Below are 19,507 nucleotides of genomic sequence, written 5' to 3' on the forward strand. Positions count from 1 at the left end.
TTCCATTTATTCCATTACTTTAATTATCCTTTCATTCAGATGAGTTCTAAAATCTTGTGTGCTGTAGAAAATCATAATAATGAGCCTATAGCTGCCAGATCACTTTTCCTCTTTTCTTCCTACATTAATTATATTTAGTATTCTTCAGTTACATAGTGCCACCCCTGTATTGAAACAAAAGTGAATACATTTCCGAGACACAAGATATCACATTATTTGACAATTTCAGGATTGAGAGTATCTATCTTTCCAGACTTGAGTGCTATGCACTGTTTGCTATTTGCTACATCCTTGGTTGTGAAAACTCACTGTGGAGGGTAATGGTTGTTTAAGTTCATCTACATTGTTTCTATGAGGGCATTTGATACCTGAGATATGAGATATACATGCATTACATGAGATGAGATATGTCATGTTCTGTGACTGATATTTGTAGGATCCATAAATTATGATAAAGAATAGAAACAGCCAATCAGCAGTAGGAGAACACTTTTCACAGTACTATCACTGTCTCTGACCTTACAGGTCTTTTACTAAGGGAAACTGTACAAGACATTCAGATCTGGAAAATATACATATCTTCATTGGACATTAAGAAGTATGGAGTGGTCACAGACAATATCTCATTACAGTTTACCTGCTCAGTCTACTTAATATCTTTGTGGTATTTAATGCAGTACCATTTTATTAATTGTTGTAAATTTTTGCTCCTCCCTAGGCACCATATTTGCTTGCAGTTTGGTCTGTGGTCAGAACAATAAATTCACCAGCCCACCAGTTTTGTCTTCCCGTGGCTAGTCTAACCTCCACTGTTATGGAGTCACAAGAGAAAAGAATGAAGACTCTTAAGTTGGGTAGAACCGTCAACAAAGACCCTGCCTAACTACCAAAGTGCTTGAGAGTTTTTGGCACCTAGACTTTGGCCCACAAAAAAAATACTTAAGTGGCTGATCTGAGCAATTCATTGTCTACAGGAAGCCTTGACATCTTTAGGATCAAAAAAATGAGGACTCCCTGGGCCTAAGTCCACTGAGGAAGCCTTACCACATACAATCTGCTTTATGTGGTAAGACCAGAAGAACCACAGCTGTATGCTGGACATAGAGCTGACATCACATTCCAAAATGTGTATGCTAACAACTACAGCTAGGAGCTCCTACCTTAAAGCAAAACAGTGACCACATGTCTGGCGTACAAGAGGGAACTAATTAAATACACAAACAGTCGCCCCTTTTTGAAAACCAAGAGTTCTAATTTTCATTGTCAACACCCTCTTGACAACTAAACTCCCAATCCAACCCGACACCTGCTCAAATACCATCCACTCATTTGTAGGCTTTTAGCCCATTCGATGAAGTGAGAAGACTGTGAAGCACGATAACGATACTAACTATACCAGTTGTGTGTGTATGTGAGTGTTTTCTCTCAAACAATAATGCTGTCCTTACCTGCTCATGAGTAGGATGTAGCAACAAGCTCCCCCATCAGCCTCAGAATCTCAGGGCATTTTTACATGTGGTCCTGATGTAGCACTGGGCGCTTTTAAACAGTGAACTAATTAAAAGCACCCATGCATCACATGTATAAGCAGTGCAGCATGTCCCTGCACTGAGAAAATAACAGCAGGGTGCTTTAAACTAAAGCACGTCAGACATGTTTTAGTTCAAAGCACACTGCAGCATTTTGTCAGGGCCGAGGCTTGCTGTGCAGCTGACATGTGATGCACGAGGCTGCCAGAGCATGTCAATTTATGTGTGATCCAGCAGACTTAATTAATTGAGTCTGCTTCAACATGCTGGATTTCCAACCTATCAGAGCAGGCTTCCCGCATGTTAAGTGCCCTCACAGTCCATATAGGATATTCCTTTTTTCAATATGGAAAGAAACAATCAACCAAGTAAGGTTTGATAGGGTATACTATTTTAATTATACTCTTCATGACTATTTTACCCCTTATACATTAACTAACTTCTCTTCAGACACACCACATACAGTATTTCTAATGTATAAACACTGTCATTCAGTGAATTTCCCATCTCTTCTAGGCTCAGATTACACTAACTATCTCAGACTGTTGAATGGAGAGAGCCGGTGTGATGGGCAAGTCGAGATTTCCCTCAGTGGTGTGTGGGGCAGAGTCCTGGATGATCAGTGGGACATGAATGATGCCAGTGTGGTGTGCAGGCAGCTCCAGTGTGGTGCTGCTGAAAAAGCCTATCACCCACTGAAATCTGAACGAGGAACAGGCCCTGTGGGGCTGAGAAGAGTCCAGTGTGCAGGAAACGAGGCTCATTTAACACTCTGCAACACCAGCCTTCCTGAGACAGTGCAGGCAGGAATCACTGAGGATGTCGGTGTTGTTTGCTCAGGTGATGTATTTCTGAAATGTCCCCAAAATTCCCTCTTGTAGAAGATACTCTCATAGTCACAGCTGGGCTTTCTCCCTACAGGAAGCAGACAGATCCGACTGGTGAATGGGGCAGATCGCTGCGCTGGGAGAGTGGAGATTTACTACCAGGGCACCTGGGGGACTGTCTGTGATGATTCCTGGGACCAAACAGACTCCAATGTTGTGTGCAAACAGCTGGGATGTGGACACGCCATCGAGGCAGCTGCCTCGGCTCATTACGGGGAAGGTTCAGGAGAGATCTGGCTGGATGATGTGAGCTGCTCTGGGAATGAATCCAAGCTCTGGGAGTGCCCTTCCAGGGGCTGGGGGCAGCACGACTGCAGACACAAGGAGGATGCAGGAGTGCTCTGCTCAGGTTTGTTGTGTGACTGCTCTCAGGACCCTGTTTCCCAGGAAATTTAAGGGTGGAAACTGATGGGGAGTAGGGGGTGAGGGGAGAGAGCTGGAACTGGCCATCTTTGCTTCTCTTCTACCCACCAATCCACCCAGGTCACTTACTTATATACTGGTGTCATAATGATGTCACCACTTTGCACTCATAGTACTGGAAGACTCACCATCTTTTCCTCAAAGTACCCAAGGGTAGTCAGTACCATATCTCTGGTTTCTCTTTGTATAGGTGTTTTTAACTGGTGACTTTGCAAAGGGGACCGTTGTGTTTCTAATGGTTTTGGAGCAAAAGGAAGAGTATCTGATTCTTGGAGTGATTCTTCCTAGCAAATTTTTCTGTAGAAAACTGCACAGGGCTGTCAGCACTTTTCAGGATTTCAGCCTTCTCTCCCTGGTTTGTATCAGTTACATTTCACCTTGTGCATTTTCTTCTAGATTTCATGGATCTGAGGCTGGTGAATGGTGGTGACTGCGCTGGGCGGCTGGAAGTTTTCTACAATGGGACTTGGGGGAGTGTTTGCTCCAATCAGATGACTGGAATTACAGTAGATCTTGTATGCAAGCAGTTGGGATGTGGAAATGGAGGAGATTTTGCAGAAGACTTTGCATATGGTCAGGGTTCTGGGCCCATGTGGTTGGACAATGTTGCCTGCCTTAAGCTGCACAAGTCCCTGTGGCAGTGCCCATCAGACCCTTGGGACCTGCACTCATGTGATAACCGAGCAGAAGAGACCCATATTGTATGTTCAGGTAATTCTGTACACAAACATGTTAACATGCACCTACACTGAATATCCACATGTGCACTTGGGTGTGTAAGCATTTGTTTATGAAAACATGAGCACACTAAGTGTATGTGTGTGTGTGAGAGTCTGTTTTTAGGGTCCAATTTTGGAACCAGTGTTAATGAGTGTATTTGGTGTCTCTGGATTCCCAGAACTTCAGCTAAGAAAAAGATTTATATCCAATCCCAATTATAAGGGAGAGAGGGAAAGAAAGTAAGGGTGAGATACAACCAAGCAACGATAATGAAGAGAGAATTGCAAGATGGTTGCATAATCTGCAGCAAAAACTAAGTAGTAATCCCTCAGGGGTTAAAACAAAACAAAACAAAAAACAACATGTTTCTTTAGTTGTTACTAAGATGGATTGTCCACTAACCACATTTTTGTTTTTGTAGGAAGAAAAGTGAACTCCACTCAGACCTCACTAACCAAATGCCCAAATTCCACAAGCTGCACAGGTACCTCTGCTCTTGTCTTTGTCTTTTCTTTTACCCTCAAGTTCTTTCTCAGCTGCCCTAGTAACATGTGAAGTTTCTGCTTTTCGCAGACAAGGAGAAGCTCCGCGTTGTGGGAGGAAAGGATGGATGCTCAGGGAGAGTGGAGGTTTGGCACCGCGGCTCCTGGGGAACGGTGTGTGATGACTCCTGGGACATGACAGATGCTGACGTTGTGTGCAAACAACTGGGATGTGGAGTTGCTGTATCTGCCCTAGGAAAGGCTGCATTCGGGGAGGGGACTGGCCCCATCTGGCTAGAGAAGGTGAATTGCAAAGGAACAGAGTCATCTCTGTGGGACTGTTGTGCTGAGCCCTGGGGAGACAGTAAATGCTACCACAAGGAAGATGCTGCTGTAAACTGCTCTGGTGAGTGACCAGTTCTTTCAACCATGGTGCAGTATTTGTGGGCCAAGGGTGACAAATGTGTTCTAACCCATGAATCTTCCTGCCTGGAAACAGATTGGGTTCTCCATCTTCTAGATGAAGGAAACTCCTAGATGCTGAGAGGTGGTGTGCCTGTGGGGCCAGAATCACTAAATCATTATCTGTCATATCCCCCATATCCACCACAAACTGCATTATGTTTTTGTTTTACTTATTTCCTCAGTACTGTCAGAGCACAGGGGGTTTTGGACTCTTAAGGGTGGTATTCTATTTTTTTTTTTGGCCATCCAGTCATCAATGTTTGGTTGTGTATAAGGCATTTTGGTTGTCTAAGTCCCCCAAAAGCCATTCACACATTGGTTGGCATTCTTCTCCTATATGAATAGCCATACACAGATGGATAATTATGTGCTACTACATACTTTAGAAGACTGGGCATGCACAGTAGCACCCAGGGCACTATTGTGCTTAGTTTCAGAATGGGAAAAAAGCAGTAGGTATCTCTTTTCTCCCCACAACTTAGTAGCTTGGGAGCTAATTGAGGATGCTGGAATTTAGGCCCCACCACAAGGGGTGTTGAATCAAGGAATCTGTTTTCTAGCACAGTACTTTCACTGCCATGCCAGAAGCTTGGCATTGCCTCTTTCCTCTGGCATGCCTTTTGAAGCTAAGCCACCAACACAGACATTGAGAAGAAATGTGGGGAGGAAATACAGTGGAATAGGGGTGTGCAAAATTTTGCCACTTTTTTCATTTCGATGCTCTTTTGAATCATTTTGAGCTTGAAACAGCAAAATCAAAATGAAATTGAAGGCTTCAAAACAGCTTCAAAACAAAACTAGAGCAGTCAAAATGTTTCAAAAGTTTCAAAACATTTTGAGTTTCAAAGCTCAAGCTGGGCTTGCCTGCAGGGAAACAAAAAGTAAGGAGAGGGAAGGGGAAGAGTGGGGAAGAGGGCTGAGGAGAGGGGAAGGACTGCTCTCATATTGACTGTTTAGCTGGGCAGTGATTGTCATCCTTCCCTGAGGTCCCCAGTGTTCTGGGGGTGGAATGGAAAAACAGCATAAAAAGAAGCATTGTTTGAACTGGCCTGCTTTCTGCCTTGGGGTCTGACAGTGACTGTACTATCTTCCAGCAGCTCAGGAGCGTTAGACAAAGAAGGCTACTACTAGCATTGAACTGAATGATTTCCTACTTGCTAGCCTAGCCTAGCAAGTGGGATTCCACAATACCTTTTTCTTTCTTCTAGACACTTTTATTTTATTATCATATTCATTGATTTATTCTATACAATTTTATAATTTTATTGGATTTTACACTATATAATTTAATTTATATAGGACGGGAGATGCATTTATATTTCATTTCTATACATTTATACCTTGTGGCATAGAGGACCACATACCTTAAAAAATTTATATAGGAATGGTTACGCAGTCAGGTGGGTAGTCAACTGGCTTAGGGACCACACCCAGAGAGTGGTGGTGATGGGTCATTTTCGGCCTGGAAGAAGGTAGGCAGTAGTGTCCCACAGGGTTCGGTCCTTGGACAGGTGCTATTTAATATCTTCATCAGTGATTTGAATGAGGGTGTGGAGAGCACCCTTGTCCAAGTTCACAGATGACACCAAGTTATGGGGCAAAGTTAACACACTGCAGGGCAGGGAATGGATACAGGCCGATTTGGAAAGGTTGGATTAATGGGCAGAATGCAACAGGATGCAATTTAACAATGAAAAAAGCAAGGTACTCCACCTCGGGAGGATGAATCCCCAGCACACCTATAGGTTGAGGGATGACCTCCTCAGCAGCATAGCCACTGAAAGGATCTTGGAGTCATAGTTGACTCCAAGGTGAACATGAGCCGGCAGTGTAACGAGGCCATCAACAAAGCCAATCACACCTTGTCATGCATTAGCAGATTCATAGCAAACAGATCAAGGGAGGTGATGCTCCCCCTCTATGTGGCATTGGTCAGGCTGCAGTTGGAGTCCAGTTCAAGAGGGATGTGGAGAATCTGGAGAGGGTTCAGAGGAGGGCCACTCATATGATTAGTGGCCTCCATGAAAGACCCTAAGAGGAGAACTTGAGGGATCTGGATCTCTTTAGCCTTCACAAGAGATGCCTGAGGGGTGACCTTTTAGCTGCCTATAAGTTTATAAAGGGAGAACAACAGAGAATTGGAGCTGTGCTATTTACCAGGGCACCCCTAGGAGTAATTAGGAATAATGGGAACAAACTAGTGAAGAATAGATTCAGGTTAGACATTAGGAAGAAATTTTTCACAGAAAGGGTGGCCAGAATCTGGAATGGGCTGCCAAGGGAGGTGGTACTCCCACCTAACTTGGAGGTCTTCAAGAGGAGGATAGATAGACACCTGGCTGGGGTTGTATGACCTCAGCACTCTTTCTTGCCTGGGGCAGTGGGTCAGACATGATGATCCTTTGTGGTCCCTTCTGACTCTACAATCTATGAATCTATGAAAATGTGGATACTTTTACCTTGAGGCATAGAAGACCATCGTACACACCTTAGAGAATTGATATAGGAATGTGGGTACATTTATATATTTGTATAAAAGAAAGACACTATGAAACACACCACGAAGCATGGTGGAAAGGCAGGTGGCATGGTTTCAGGGAGGGATGGAAGAAGGGGTAGAGGGAGAGGTGTTAAGTTCCTCCCCCAACTGAGATGCAGCCACTTTCCTCCAAGTATCAGGGATGAGGTTTCCACAAGCAGCAAGGAGAGGGGAGCAGTGCCAGTACCACTGCCTGTGCCTGAGACTGCATCCACTCCAAGAGCACCAGTCATGACCCCCCGCCCCCACCAGAACAACAAGCAGCAGCACCAGCACCAGCATGACAATCTCCTCCACCCCAATTTCACTTCCCATCCTGAGCCTTGCAGTGCCAGAGGAAGAGCTGGATGTGGATCTGAGTACCCTAGCAAGGCAACTTCTGGGGAAGGAGGGGAAATCAGCTGAGTTTGTGCTCTACACCCCTCAATTTTCCCCTAGAGACAGGTCTCCTTACCCAGAAGGCACTCCAGAGGAGGCTGAGGTAGAGGTTGTGGAGGCAAGCAGCTCAGCTAAGTCTGCTTCTCCTGTTGCTGTGCCTCTCCCTGATGAGAAAAAGGGAAGTGCAGCATCCACAAATGCACCCGCACCCCAAAAGTGAGCAGGTAGTGTGGTCTGGGTTGATTTTGAGCTAGTAGGTGATGCCACATATGCTATCTGCCTAAACTGTCAAGCCAAAACCACCTGGGGCAAGAGAACAAAACACATGAGCACCATGGGGATGCTGATGCATTTCTGCAGGAACCACGCCCTTGTACTTGCTTCTCCTTAGCCTGGCACCAGCAGCAGCGTGCCCAAAGGGAAGTCCCCCTCTTACTTCAAAGCCCCTGTCCCTCCAAAGCAGAGAAGTCCACCATGAAACAGTGGGGGGAAGGTGGACAGGAAGCGGGGCGTATTGCAAGGGCGAGCAAGATCACCCAGAGTATTGGGGAGATGCTTGCTGTGGATGCCCAGCCCTTCTCCTTAGTTGAGTGGCCAGGGTTCAGGCAGCTCATGGTGCTCGTGGCCCCAACCTACCAAGTGCCCACAAGCACCACCTTCAGCAGGGCAATAGTGCCCTGCCTGTATGAGGCATGCAGTGAGTACTTGAGGGAGCAGCTGCACAAGGCAGGTCCACAGGTGGCCTTACACTTCACCTTGGACAACTGGAGCAGCTGGGGGGGAGATCACACCTACCTCTCCCTCACAGGGCACTGATGTGATCAGTCAGGCTGTCAGTGGGTGATGGATGAGTCCCACATGGCAACAGAGCTCATGGGGGCCATGAACCACTTGGTGCAGGGGTGGCTCATTGAGCAGGATGAGCTCACTTGTGGGTTCATGTTCACCAACAATGGGGCCTAGGCGGTATGTGATGCCAACTTTGCTGGCATCTTCTGTGTAGTCAGGGATACCTTGGAGGGGGACAGGGCTGCTGGTGATGGTGCCAGAACCACCAGCAAGCTCATTCCTACATACAGGAAGGTGGCACGCTACTTTCATCAGAGCATCAAGGGGAGCAAGATGCTGCAGGACAAACAGGCAGAGCTGAACATCCCGCAGCACAAAATCATGCAGGATGTGGACACTCGGTGGAACTCCACATACCTGATGCTTGAGAGGCTGGTGGAGCAACAGAAGGCCTTCCAGGAGATGGCCTTGCTTGGGGAGATTGGGATCAGCAACCCCCTTTAACATAACTGAGTGGGGTACCATCTTCCAGATCTTGGTGGTCCTCAAGCCCTTCCTTGAGGCCACTGAGACCCACAGCGCTGCCGATGCCCTCCTTAGCTAGGTGATCCCCATAGTGAGGGGACTTCAGAGTCAAATGGAGAGCTTCCAGGGGATCAGTGTTCCTGGCTGAGGCAAGCCACTGTTACCAGATGTACAGGCACTGGTAAAGAGGCTGAAGGAGGGCATCAAGAAACGGTTTGAACCCTTGCGGTCCAGTATGGTCCATGTGCTGGCTGCCATGTGTGAACCATGGGTGAAAAGAAGTGTATGTGTCAGCCAAAGCCTGAATCAGTGGATGGAGGTGCTGGTGAAGAGAGTCAGGGAGGCAGAATGGCAGAGGTGGGCGGATGTGTAAGAGGTGAGATCCGCTGTCCCATGCTAGTATCCCATCCACCAGCCAGTCTTGTCGTCCAACACAGGTGCTGCCAATGTGGGCCATAGACTTGGCTTTCATGCTAGGGTCCAGAGGTACCAGACCCCGCCATCAGGCAGGTAGCACTCAGGCCTTGGTGGCTGCCTTTTTTGCCAAGGATGTGGAGCCACTGCTGTGCAACCCCTTGGCCTTCTGGGCAAGCCACGGCCAGATGTGGTCAGATCTGGCTACAGTTGCCCTGGAACACCTGTCCTGGCCACCAACCAGTATTCTGAGTGAGAGGGTGTTCAGCATTGCTAGAGATGTAGTGACACCCCACTGCCCCTGCTTCGATCCTGGTTTGGTGGAGCAGCTGGTGTTCCTGAAGGTGATCCTCCCACTGCTGGGCTGCCCCAAGCTCCAGGTGCAGACGGACTGAATACCACCCTCCTCACTCTGTCCATACTTATTTCCTTTTTTCCTTTTTAAACAGCTAGTTAATGCCTCACTGTCTGAGCTGGAGAGGGCACAAACTGCATCACCAGCCAGCAGGGGAAGAACATGTCCCTGCTGAACTTCCGTACCACCACAAACCTGGAGGTATGGGCTGGGTCTATGGGGAAGGAGGAGGACCCAGGTCCTGGGCGTGACCACTAAAACTACACTGCCAGAGTCGGGGAGGCCTTGTGGGAATGCTGGTGGTGCATCAGCCTCAGGAAATGCCGGGACTCAGCATCCCCCTGGTGAAAGGCAGGTACGAGGTGCCATAACCTCCAGTTACCACATGCATGCACAGTCTGGGCTGGAGAAAGCCTAGAGCTGTCATGTCTTTGACAGGCAAGAGGCTTGCTGGTTGCAATGGGGTTGTGAGGCTCCAGGGGAGCTCAGCTTAGCTGCCTGAGATGCCAGCTTTGGGGTTGAAAAACCCTTTGTCAGACTAAAGAAACACCTGCAGTTGGTGTGTATCCTGTTCCTGGATGGAAGGAATAGGAAAGAAGCCAGAGGCCAGCATGCAATGCGGGCAAGAAAGCCAGTCAGTGAAAATGGAGATGGAGGCCTCAGGGTGTGAGAGACAGGCTAGGGTGCCAGAGGAAGAGGGATGTAGCAGTGCATATAAAAGTGGAGAGGTATCTGGGGAGTGAGATGTCCATCAGGTTGTAATGTGTCAGAATTCCACTGTCTATATTGAGTCCATGAGTTTGTGGGGGGACTGGACATTGTTGACAGGTTTTGGGTTTTGAGCTGTAGGAACTTGCCTTCTGCTGATGAGGTTAGGTCAGCAAGGTTTGGTGCTTGTCTGAACTTACAAACCACTTTACAAACCTACCATGCCTGTAGTTTTCACCTCCATGTGCCTTCACACTTACAAGTGACACGAGTTTTGCTTTCAAAATTTGAGGTGCAGTTTGCCAGAACCCCCTGCACCCATCTCCTTGAAGCTTGCCAGGCTTCAGGGCCTCAAAAGGGGCTACTATCTCTACAAGTTTCATCTGAATCAGGCAAGAAATGACAAATTTGGGGCAGTTTTGAGCTTCCCCATTATAGCCTGTGGGTGAAACATTGAAACAGCATCAAAACAGCAAAACTGTTTTGACGAAATGAAATGGAACAGCAGTTTTGAAACAAAATGAAACTTGAAATGAAACACTGTTCTGTCTAAAAGGAAGTCGAAACAGAATGGTGCTGTTTCGCATAGCCTTACAGTGCAGTACACAACTTTTTGTCAAGCCTAGAACCCAAACTCCTCTCCTTTTCAGCATAGCAAACACCTAATTGAACAACACACTTTCCTGCTTTGTTCCTTGTCTCTTGACTCCATATATCTCCCACATACATCCCTCTCATGCCTCTCCAGGATTCCACCTTGAAAAGGCACGCTGGAAAGAGGATGTGGGGGTATGGTTGAGCTGTGGCATAAACATTTAAGAGCTAGATCAAGAAGTCAGAAAGATCCCACCCAAGTTCAAAATCTTTCTGGGTAAGAGAGGTACATAGCACAGAGCCTCCAGTGTCTCATGTAAGTGCCCTAGTCATTCTGTTTTTTGATGAAATTATGGCAGGTCTCTTTCCCTTACTGCCACCAGAGTTTATTACTAGTCTGGATATATACAGAGCCATCAAGATGCATTGGGTTATGCAGCAGCAGCAGCAGCAGTCCCTCGGAGTCAAGGATGACGTTTGTCAGGCTTGATGGGTCCTCAGGTGACAGAGGAGCCCGATTCTGGATACACACATTCTTCAGCAATGGGGTCATGTTGTTGCATGGGGGAGTGGGATTCACAGCCCTGGGTCATGCATGCAGGAATAGAATGCCAACCTGTGTATATGTAGCATGAAGAGAATGAACTCTGTTCATTTAAGCATCCAGAAAATAATAGCAAGCTACTCTAAACCACTGCAATATAGACCCTTCTCTGCTAGGAGAGAGACTTGATCCTTGGAAGAATTGTTAGGGATGCAAACACACAGGGACTCTTAGGATATGCCTACATTGTGCCACCTGCAGTCCTGGAGAAGGCATCTCTTAAGCAAGTCCCTTCACATTGCTCACACACATATACTCCATACCTGGAAGTGCCACAAGGAACCTGTTGCGACTAGTCCTGTGTGCCCCAGAGATTAAGAGCTCAAGAGAGACACAACAGACATATCTGGAATGAATCTACTATCTCATGCTGGGAGATGGTGCATGCAAGTGGGAGTAAGTGGGTGCACTGCTCTCAGGAACAGCCCACCCAGGGACCACCAGTAGCACAGTGAAAACCTACTCTCAGAGGGGAACTTTGCTTTAGTAAAAGACTTTCTATCTCCTTACTCCAGACTCCAGCTCTCCCTTTCTTGCTCTTCCCAGGTGCAACACAGACAACAGCATCACCATTGATAACAGGTAAAGCACACCCTCTGCCTCCCACTGAGGGTTATATTTTTCGGGTGCTGATTTCCCAGGGGGATAAGCTGTAGCATCCAGCCTGAGAGAATGAGCACTTGTACCTGGAGTGAAGAGTCTACTGAAAGAGGCACCTGGGGCAGGAGCTTCATGGACTACTTAGCAGGAGCCATTCCTGTCCAGTGGCTTCTAGTTAAATGGGCAAGGCCCATGACACACAGCAGTGCCTGAGCTGCCCCCATTAAAAACTGTCTGTGTTCTGCCATGTGATCCTGCTGCCACAGTCACTGCCAGAAGTGACGGAGGAGCTCTGACTCTCACAGAATAGTCTCTGCCTGTTCCATGTCCATTTCTATCCAGATCTCCCCCGCCGCCAACCTCCAGCTGATGGTAGGAGACACATGGTGCTCATTGTCATCTGCATTGTCCTGGGAGCCGTGCTGTGCTTGGTCTTAATCATTCTGGGGGGGCAGGTGAGAAGCACCAGGGCACTGCGCAGAGGTGAGTCCCCACTGGTTGAAATGTGTAGAAAGGCCTCTTGAAATTGCAGAGGGAGCTGCATGGTGGTAGGGTGAGGGACACTGACAGCACTGGGGGGAAGCATTTAGGGTGCATGTTAGCTCTGGTTGCTTTTAACAGTTCAGTGACTGTTTACCAACCAAAGATCCTAACAGTAAAACTTGGGATTGCTTCTGAACACATATTAATTGCCAGTGTCATTAAGGAGAGAAACAGAGGAAAGGGACCCAGGGTGGTTGGACAATATGGTGTAAAGGTATAAGAGAATGGATGAAAGCATGGGAAAAAAGATATTAATTGGAAAGAAGCATGCTGGGAAGAAAATGTACTGGAGAGATGGATAGGGTGATGGTGGCTCATTGCTAGCATTTACGTAGGGTTTTATATCTATGAAATGCTGCAGCTGCCTGCACCAGATTTCAGTTCCCCTTTACATGGTTAAATAGCATTTACATGGCTAACTTTAGGTGGGTAAGGGTTTTTTTGGGACACCATTGCAAATTGTAAATCCTGTTCCCAGCACCCTTTCCTCCCTGAGCATGCTCAAAAGGACATCTCCAGCCACATACACTCTGTCTGAATCCGGTTACACTCAGGCTTGTGTGTAAAACTGTGCAATCCCTGATACGCTAGTCATGGGAAAATGAGTAGCAGTAACTGCTTGATACTAGATGCACAGAAGATCCCCTACCATTTTGTCCAAAGGCTTAGCGTTAGGGCACGCACTCAGGGAACAAGAGACCAAGGTCCTACCCTCTACTCTGCACCCATAGCCAAAGAGGGTTTGAACCTGTATCTCCCACTTCCCAGCCAGGGGTTCTAACCACCAGCCAACAGGCTCTCCAGCACCCAGTGCACCCTCCATTCCTCCTCCTGAAGCTTACTTGTTTGGAAGCACAATTGAAAAAGCTGTTTGGTTCAGGTAGTGAGCAGCATATGTAGGATGAGGGGGCAGGACACTGCTTTGAGAGCAAATGGACCCTGGGCTCTGCTCCTGCCCCACTGTTATTTTTGTATGGGGAAATTTGAACAGACTGAAGTAACTTCTGCCTCCCTTGCTAGTCTAGGCAGAATTCTGGAGTACACCTGTCCCCCCTCTTTGTATACCAGTATTTACTGAAGCATTGGCCTCATTTTCTATCCCAACATACCACATCTTCCTCCTTTTTGTAGCTGCTCAGTAAACCAGCTTCTGGCATGGCGAGATGGGCAGGGGATGTTCCCAACTCTACCTCACCTATAGCCAGGAGTTAGGGTATTTGCTAGAAAGCAGATGTATGTTTGCACTCTCTCCGGATGATGGAGGTCTCAGCCACCCACTCACTCCCTGGTCAAGTGTCCTAACCACTAAGCTAGCGAACCATATTTCATTGTGTTCTTTCCCCACATACACGAGGCCTGAAATGGCACTGCCGTGGCTGAATTTAACTACTACTGTTTACTTGCTACTTATCTATTGAAACGTGGAATTGGGTTTGAGCTATTAGTTCTAAACACCTGGGTGACAGAGATGTTATAGTCTGCCTTTAAGGGGTGCATGTTAATGCCAGGGTGGGTGCTCTCAGGGTTGTCAACAAGGGTCATGACAGGAAAGTGAAAAGGGACATTTTAAGCTGAATTTGCAAAGGGACTTTGTGACAGTGAAATTCCCCACAAAACCATCCTCACAGGGAAATTATTGGATCGGACCTTGTTCTCCTCACCTGGCACATTTAGATCTAGCCTGAAGAAACCAAAATAACTGTGCTGTAGGAACCACTCTTGCCTGACACTTAAGAGAAGGGCTGGATGATCTATGAGGATTTTCTGTCTCCTGTTTCTATGAACCTGTCTGAACCCTCCACTTTGTTTTCAGAGTCTAGAAGATACTCCGAACCCTTCTCTGAGGCTGTGTATGAGGAGATTGAGTATAACAAGATGAGAAAGAAACTTGACATGCTTGGTCGTTCAGGTCTGTGTGTCCATCTCCTAGCAGGGAACAGATATCAAAGGCACTTTCCTACCCTGCCACATGTCTAACTCTCTCCAGCCTTCAGCCCCAGAATTCTTGGAAACACAAGATTTGGAGTGAGAGCAGCCAGGTAGTAAATGCTCATAAATGAGCTTCATCCCCACCAGATTCTTCTAGTCACAGTTCTTTGTATAGATCCTCTCCCTCTACCCATGCTGCAGCCTTGAAGTGTACCCAAGTCTGGGTCAGGAGAGTGGCTGTCCTTGAGACTAGGCAAAGGGAATCTGAAACATGGATTCAAACACTACAGCAAACGTAATTCTTTGAGCCACAGTGAAATGTGTCTCTGCAATTGTTAGCCATAATCCAGAATCTTCATGTATTCAGTGTGTTTTCTGGATGGAGCTCCTGAGGCCAGAAGTCCTGCCAAATGTGGATTAACCATTAATCAGTTCATCAGTTGTCACGTGGATAACATGTTGTTTCTCATCTCTCCAGCCTCCTACTCAGAGGACTCTGCAACAAAGCTGCAGTATTACACTGGGTATAGTGAGGAAGGAAATGACCCTGGATCAGTAAAAGGTAACAGGAATGGAGGGGAGCAGAGATGAAAACCCATGTTCTGGTGCAGCATATAACTTTCCAGGATGCTCACTAGAAACACAGTGGATTCCCCTTGCTCTTCTTCATAGTTCAGAGAGATGTGAGAGAGTGATTCTGGATCAGAGACCATGAGACTTTCCAAGATTATTATCAAAACCTTTTGATGAATATATATGCTAAGGTCTGACACTGCCTGTGTGCAAGTCATGGTGCTTCTTGTGGAGAGAAGCTGTAGGGCAAAGAAATAAGACTGAGCATGTAGAAGTCTGAGTATCCCACGTGGGACACTTAAGAAATTACAGCACCGTGATCTTGCCTCCATGTCTCCCAGTCATGAGCATGCAGCCTAAACTCAAAGGTAAACTGCTTTAATCAAGAGCTGTAGGGTATTGTTATAGAGTACTGCTGGATGCATAAACAGCAGCTCTGGAGCATCAGCACCAATCCTGATCCCAGTGCGGTGCAAGACCGGTGCTGTAAGATGCAGGGGGCAGGAGCAGGCCCTTGCAACCATGGAGTCAGAAAACAGGCTGAAAAGGGATTCATGGAAATCACTGTTTGACTTCTGTCTCAGATGGGATGGACCACCTGTGCTTCAGCCCCAAATAACCCAAACCCCTTTCCACCTTGGCTGTCCTATGACCTGTTCTGGAAAGGCAACAAGAACTATCCCTTAACTGTAAGGCAGCCAACCTTTATTGTGGAACAAGAAACCTCCTGCTCAAACAGCTGCTTGCAGTGGGTGCTGAATGTGTAGTACCACAGGGGATAGGCATACATGTTCCCAGTAATACTACAAAAATGATGGGAGCACTACAAAATGGCAGAAGTGCAACAAAAATGTTTCTGGATGGAATGATTGGGCACCAGTTAATCTATGCTGCACAGATGCTCAGTCAATGCTCTCAGTGACATTCTGCTGCCCTCGCTGGGGAGTAAGGAATGCACTGCCCACAGAGACCAAGGAGTTGCAGCACTGTCATGTTGGGAGTGATATACTGCTTTTGAGTCTTTCACATCTCCCAGTGTGGGAGTTTCAGCTCTGTGTGCCTTCCTGCTGGCCCAACAGAGATGGGGTGACCTGTCTCTGAGTGACCTGGATCATTGACAGGCTCCCCAGAAAAGAGGGGAGAAGAGAAGCACTTCCCTATTCCTTTTCTGGCTGAATGGCATGCCTTTGCAGTGACTTTGTAGCACTCCATTCAGGAGACTGTGAACATGTGCACACCTGTCAAAGAGCTCTATTTTTTTGGCCCTAAAAACTTATGTCCATGGCCTATATAAACAGTGATTTAGAGCCATATACCTGTGTCTCTGGTGCAATAACAAAGTGCACTGGGAACAGGGGCAGATCCAGGGGGTGCATGGGTATAGTCACACCCCCTCCCACCTTCTCTCTCCCGCTTTAATTCCTGACCCACCCAAAGTGACAGCAGCATTTCTATTCAGGCAGCAGTGAGGGAATCAATTGAATTCCCTGGACTCGATGATCTCCCGAGGTCCCTTCCAGCCCTGATGTCTATGAAATGTCTATGAAATCTATGAATTCATGGATCATTATAATATACCTTATTCCTCTTAAACTCTTAATTACATAGTATTTAATAATGCTCTCTCCTTTTTTTTAACGGTCTTGATGCTCCACTAATCAAGCTATCCCTTTTTCTGCAGTTCTGCTACCTTTTAGTTGCTCTTCATGCAGCTCCTAATTCACATCCCTTCAGACTTCATTAACTGTAGCCAAAACATTCAGATCTAGAAACATAAACTAGGTCGGCCATCAATTCAGGTATAGAAATACCTTTCAGTGAAACATCGGATGCACTGCCAAGATGTGCAAGAAGGCTAGATTTTGTTTTATAAATCTGAAAGTGCTGAAAATCTAATTCTTATGACAATAATACTAAAGAAACATCATCTTTTAATTATTTTTGCCTAATACGTTGTGTTTTTATCCACAATGTCTGATATGTCAAATTAATGCACATTCCAATAAGGTGACATTTCTTTTTACTTTGATCTTGAACTGAATAACCTAGTCCCTGGCCCATAGAAGATTAGTAATGTTTCTTTTTTTAAAACTTGCATAAAAATGTATGTTGTGTTATATATTGTGATGAACCACATCTAAACCCTCCTTTTCAAAATCCTACATCCACCCCAACTGGGGATATACTCCTCCCAAACGGAACACACCAATGATTATCTCATTTCAGATCTTCCACAGCTAGCCCAAACTATGAGCTGTGATTTGACTTGTGGCTCTTTACATAACTGTATAGACGCACCAGCTGTTTCAAATGTATCAGACGAATGTGACGAGGCACAGCTTGGGATAGCAAGTGAAATTTTAGTCTCTTATTAACTTGGTTGTCCCTGGCAGGCTATTTTTTTATCTTCCAAGTGGAAAAATTCTACTCATTTGAAATAATTCCTGTCTCTGTTTCAGAGGCTTTATCCTTGTCTGATGATGTTCCAGAAGAAGGTTATGATGATGCTGGGGACATTTCCACCCCTGAATATTATCCTTTTCCCAGCCAGAGTGATCAGGCAGTGATCAGAACTTCACAGGAAAGTGACAAGTATAGAGGATCCCAGAAAGGTGAGAGGAAACATGGTGTTCACAATTCTTGTACTTGTTATCACCAGGCTCGCACAGCTTGGTATTTTTCTAAAGGCTCCAACTTTTGAAGGCCCATGTTTACATGAAGAATACTTCTTTTCTTTAAAATAAATAAATAAATAAATAAAGGAAAAAACAGCCCCTTCCCTCAAAACAAAGCAAAACAAAAGAAAACCTCAGCAAGTTTTCTAGCCTTGATTCTGCAGAAAGGAACTTAAAAACATGAACCAAGCTGAACATAAACACCTGGGATCCAGAGGCAAAATATTGTATTATTTCACATACAGCATGCCCCAGAACAAAATATGAACCTTGTTCTTGAAAGGCAGTATGGAGAAAAAAGATCTCTCCTTGAACTAAGTAAGTGACTCACAGAAGCTAAAGAGTGGAGCAGATTCATTCTTCTGCTCCTGGTTAGTGTCATGCAGGCTTTAATTTTGGTGCTGCCCAGTAACCAGCAAAACCTGTCCTTACTATATAACTTACCTGTTTTGCATGCTGCAGTTACCAGCAGCTCTTTTTTGGAGGAAAATTCTTGAGAGTTATGCAAGAAAATACTCTATTGTCTTTCTTTTTCTAAATCCGATACATTTAAAGTGGACCTTCTGATTGTCTGACATCTGACATTTTAAGCATATTTTAAGCCTGGAGATTCATGACATAGAGATCCCTGCATCTCAGAGTGACCTCCAGGAACCCATGGGTCAAGAAAGCAAGAGTACAGCTCTGTTGAAACCAAACTGCTCTCTCTGGTTCTGCCAGGTCATGTTTGAGACTGAAAGTTCACAAGGGAGCATTAACCTGTTTGCTTCAGTCTATTGGGAAGGAGCTATCCCAGGTGGATTTTCACTGGCCACTAGAAGTCATTGGGTGTGTCTACACAAGACGCTACGTCACCATAGTGATGAGCTACAGCTATGGCAATGTGTTGTCAGTGGGCACAAACTGTGATGCCACCACAACTGCACAGTAGCAATGAGCTGGCAGACTAATCTCACTGGGCTCTCTGCCAGCAGGGGCTGCTCCAACCTGGCTCAGTGTGCTGCAGTTTTGGGTACACATGTAAATGCAGCACCTGGGAGCAATAAACTCTGATGCAAGTAGTGCCAAAGTTTTAATAGCACATGTAGATGTGCCCCCTGTACTGTGGACCACTGTGAGCCCAGGATCTGGTGGCCAGTCAAGCCAAAGGAAAGTGAGCATAAGTCATCCTGCTGCAGGTGGGAGAGTGGCCTTCTGGGTGGGAAGCCCTCACTTGCATGTCATGGTGAATCACTTGCAACATGAAGGTCAGTCTAGAAAATGCCCCATCACTTTAAATCTTGGCACCTTGGCCAGGAACACAAGACACTTGGCCTAGGGCTAAGTGTCTGGACCTTCTGTGCAGGGAGAAGAAAGGAAGAAGTGATTCCAACTGTAAGTCCAGAAAGAATAGAAATACACAGGTATAAAGATAGGGAGCCTTAAGTACAGGGGCATGTTTGACCACCCACACTGCTCAGGAGCATACACTATTGACTCAGGCTGCACATTAGGACCCAAATCCCACTCACCTTTAGGTGGGCAAGTAGAATTTACATGGATTTATGTTCTACCATCCTGCATAACTCTCTTCTGACTGTGTGCACTCTATTGTGGTCCTCTTCCACCTGGGAAGCGTGTATAAGACCCAAAAATGTTAGCCTCAGGGGGAAAACAAACAAACAAAAATGATGAGCAATGCAGGGGGTGCAGTCAGAAAAAAACAAATAAGCCCCCCCAAAAACCCAACACCCCTGATGTTTGTCCAGTTTACCCACTTAATATTAAATTCATAA

General features: G+C 46.2%; 1 protein-coding gene across 1 annotated transcript in view; it reads left to right on the forward strand.

Annotated features, from left to right (window-relative positions):
* LOC149866697 (scavenger receptor cysteine-rich type 1 protein M130-like) overlaps nt 1-15,075 on the forward strand; it is a 242,908-nt gene extending 227,833 nt beyond the window's left edge. Inside the window, exons 11-19 of the mRNA XM_090041645.1 lie at nt 2,052-2,369; nt 2,451-2,765; nt 3,236-3,550; nt 3,981-4,043; nt 4,133-4,447; nt 11,959-11,994; nt 12,355-12,495; nt 14,369-14,464; nt 14,963-15,075. Of these exons, the coding sequence (XP_089897771.1) occupies nt 2,052-2,369; nt 2,451-2,765; nt 3,236-3,550; nt 3,981-4,043; nt 4,133-4,447; nt 11,959-11,994; nt 12,355-12,495; nt 14,369-14,464; nt 14,963-15,075 (1,712 nt within the window). The remainder of the gene's footprint in view (nt 1-2,051; nt 2,370-2,450; nt 2,766-3,235; nt 3,551-3,980; nt 4,044-4,132; nt 4,448-11,958; nt 11,995-12,354; nt 12,496-14,368; nt 14,465-14,962) is intronic.
* Nucleotides 15,076-19,507: the final 4,432 nt, after the last annotated feature.

Source organism: Crocodylus siamensis, chromosome 4 (genome assembly GCF_052110815.1).
Source record: "Crocodylus siamensis isolate JL-2025a chromosome 4, ASM5211081v1, whole genome shotgun sequence".
NCBI lineage: Eukaryota > Metazoa > Chordata > Crocodylia > Crocodylidae > Crocodylus > Crocodylus siamensis.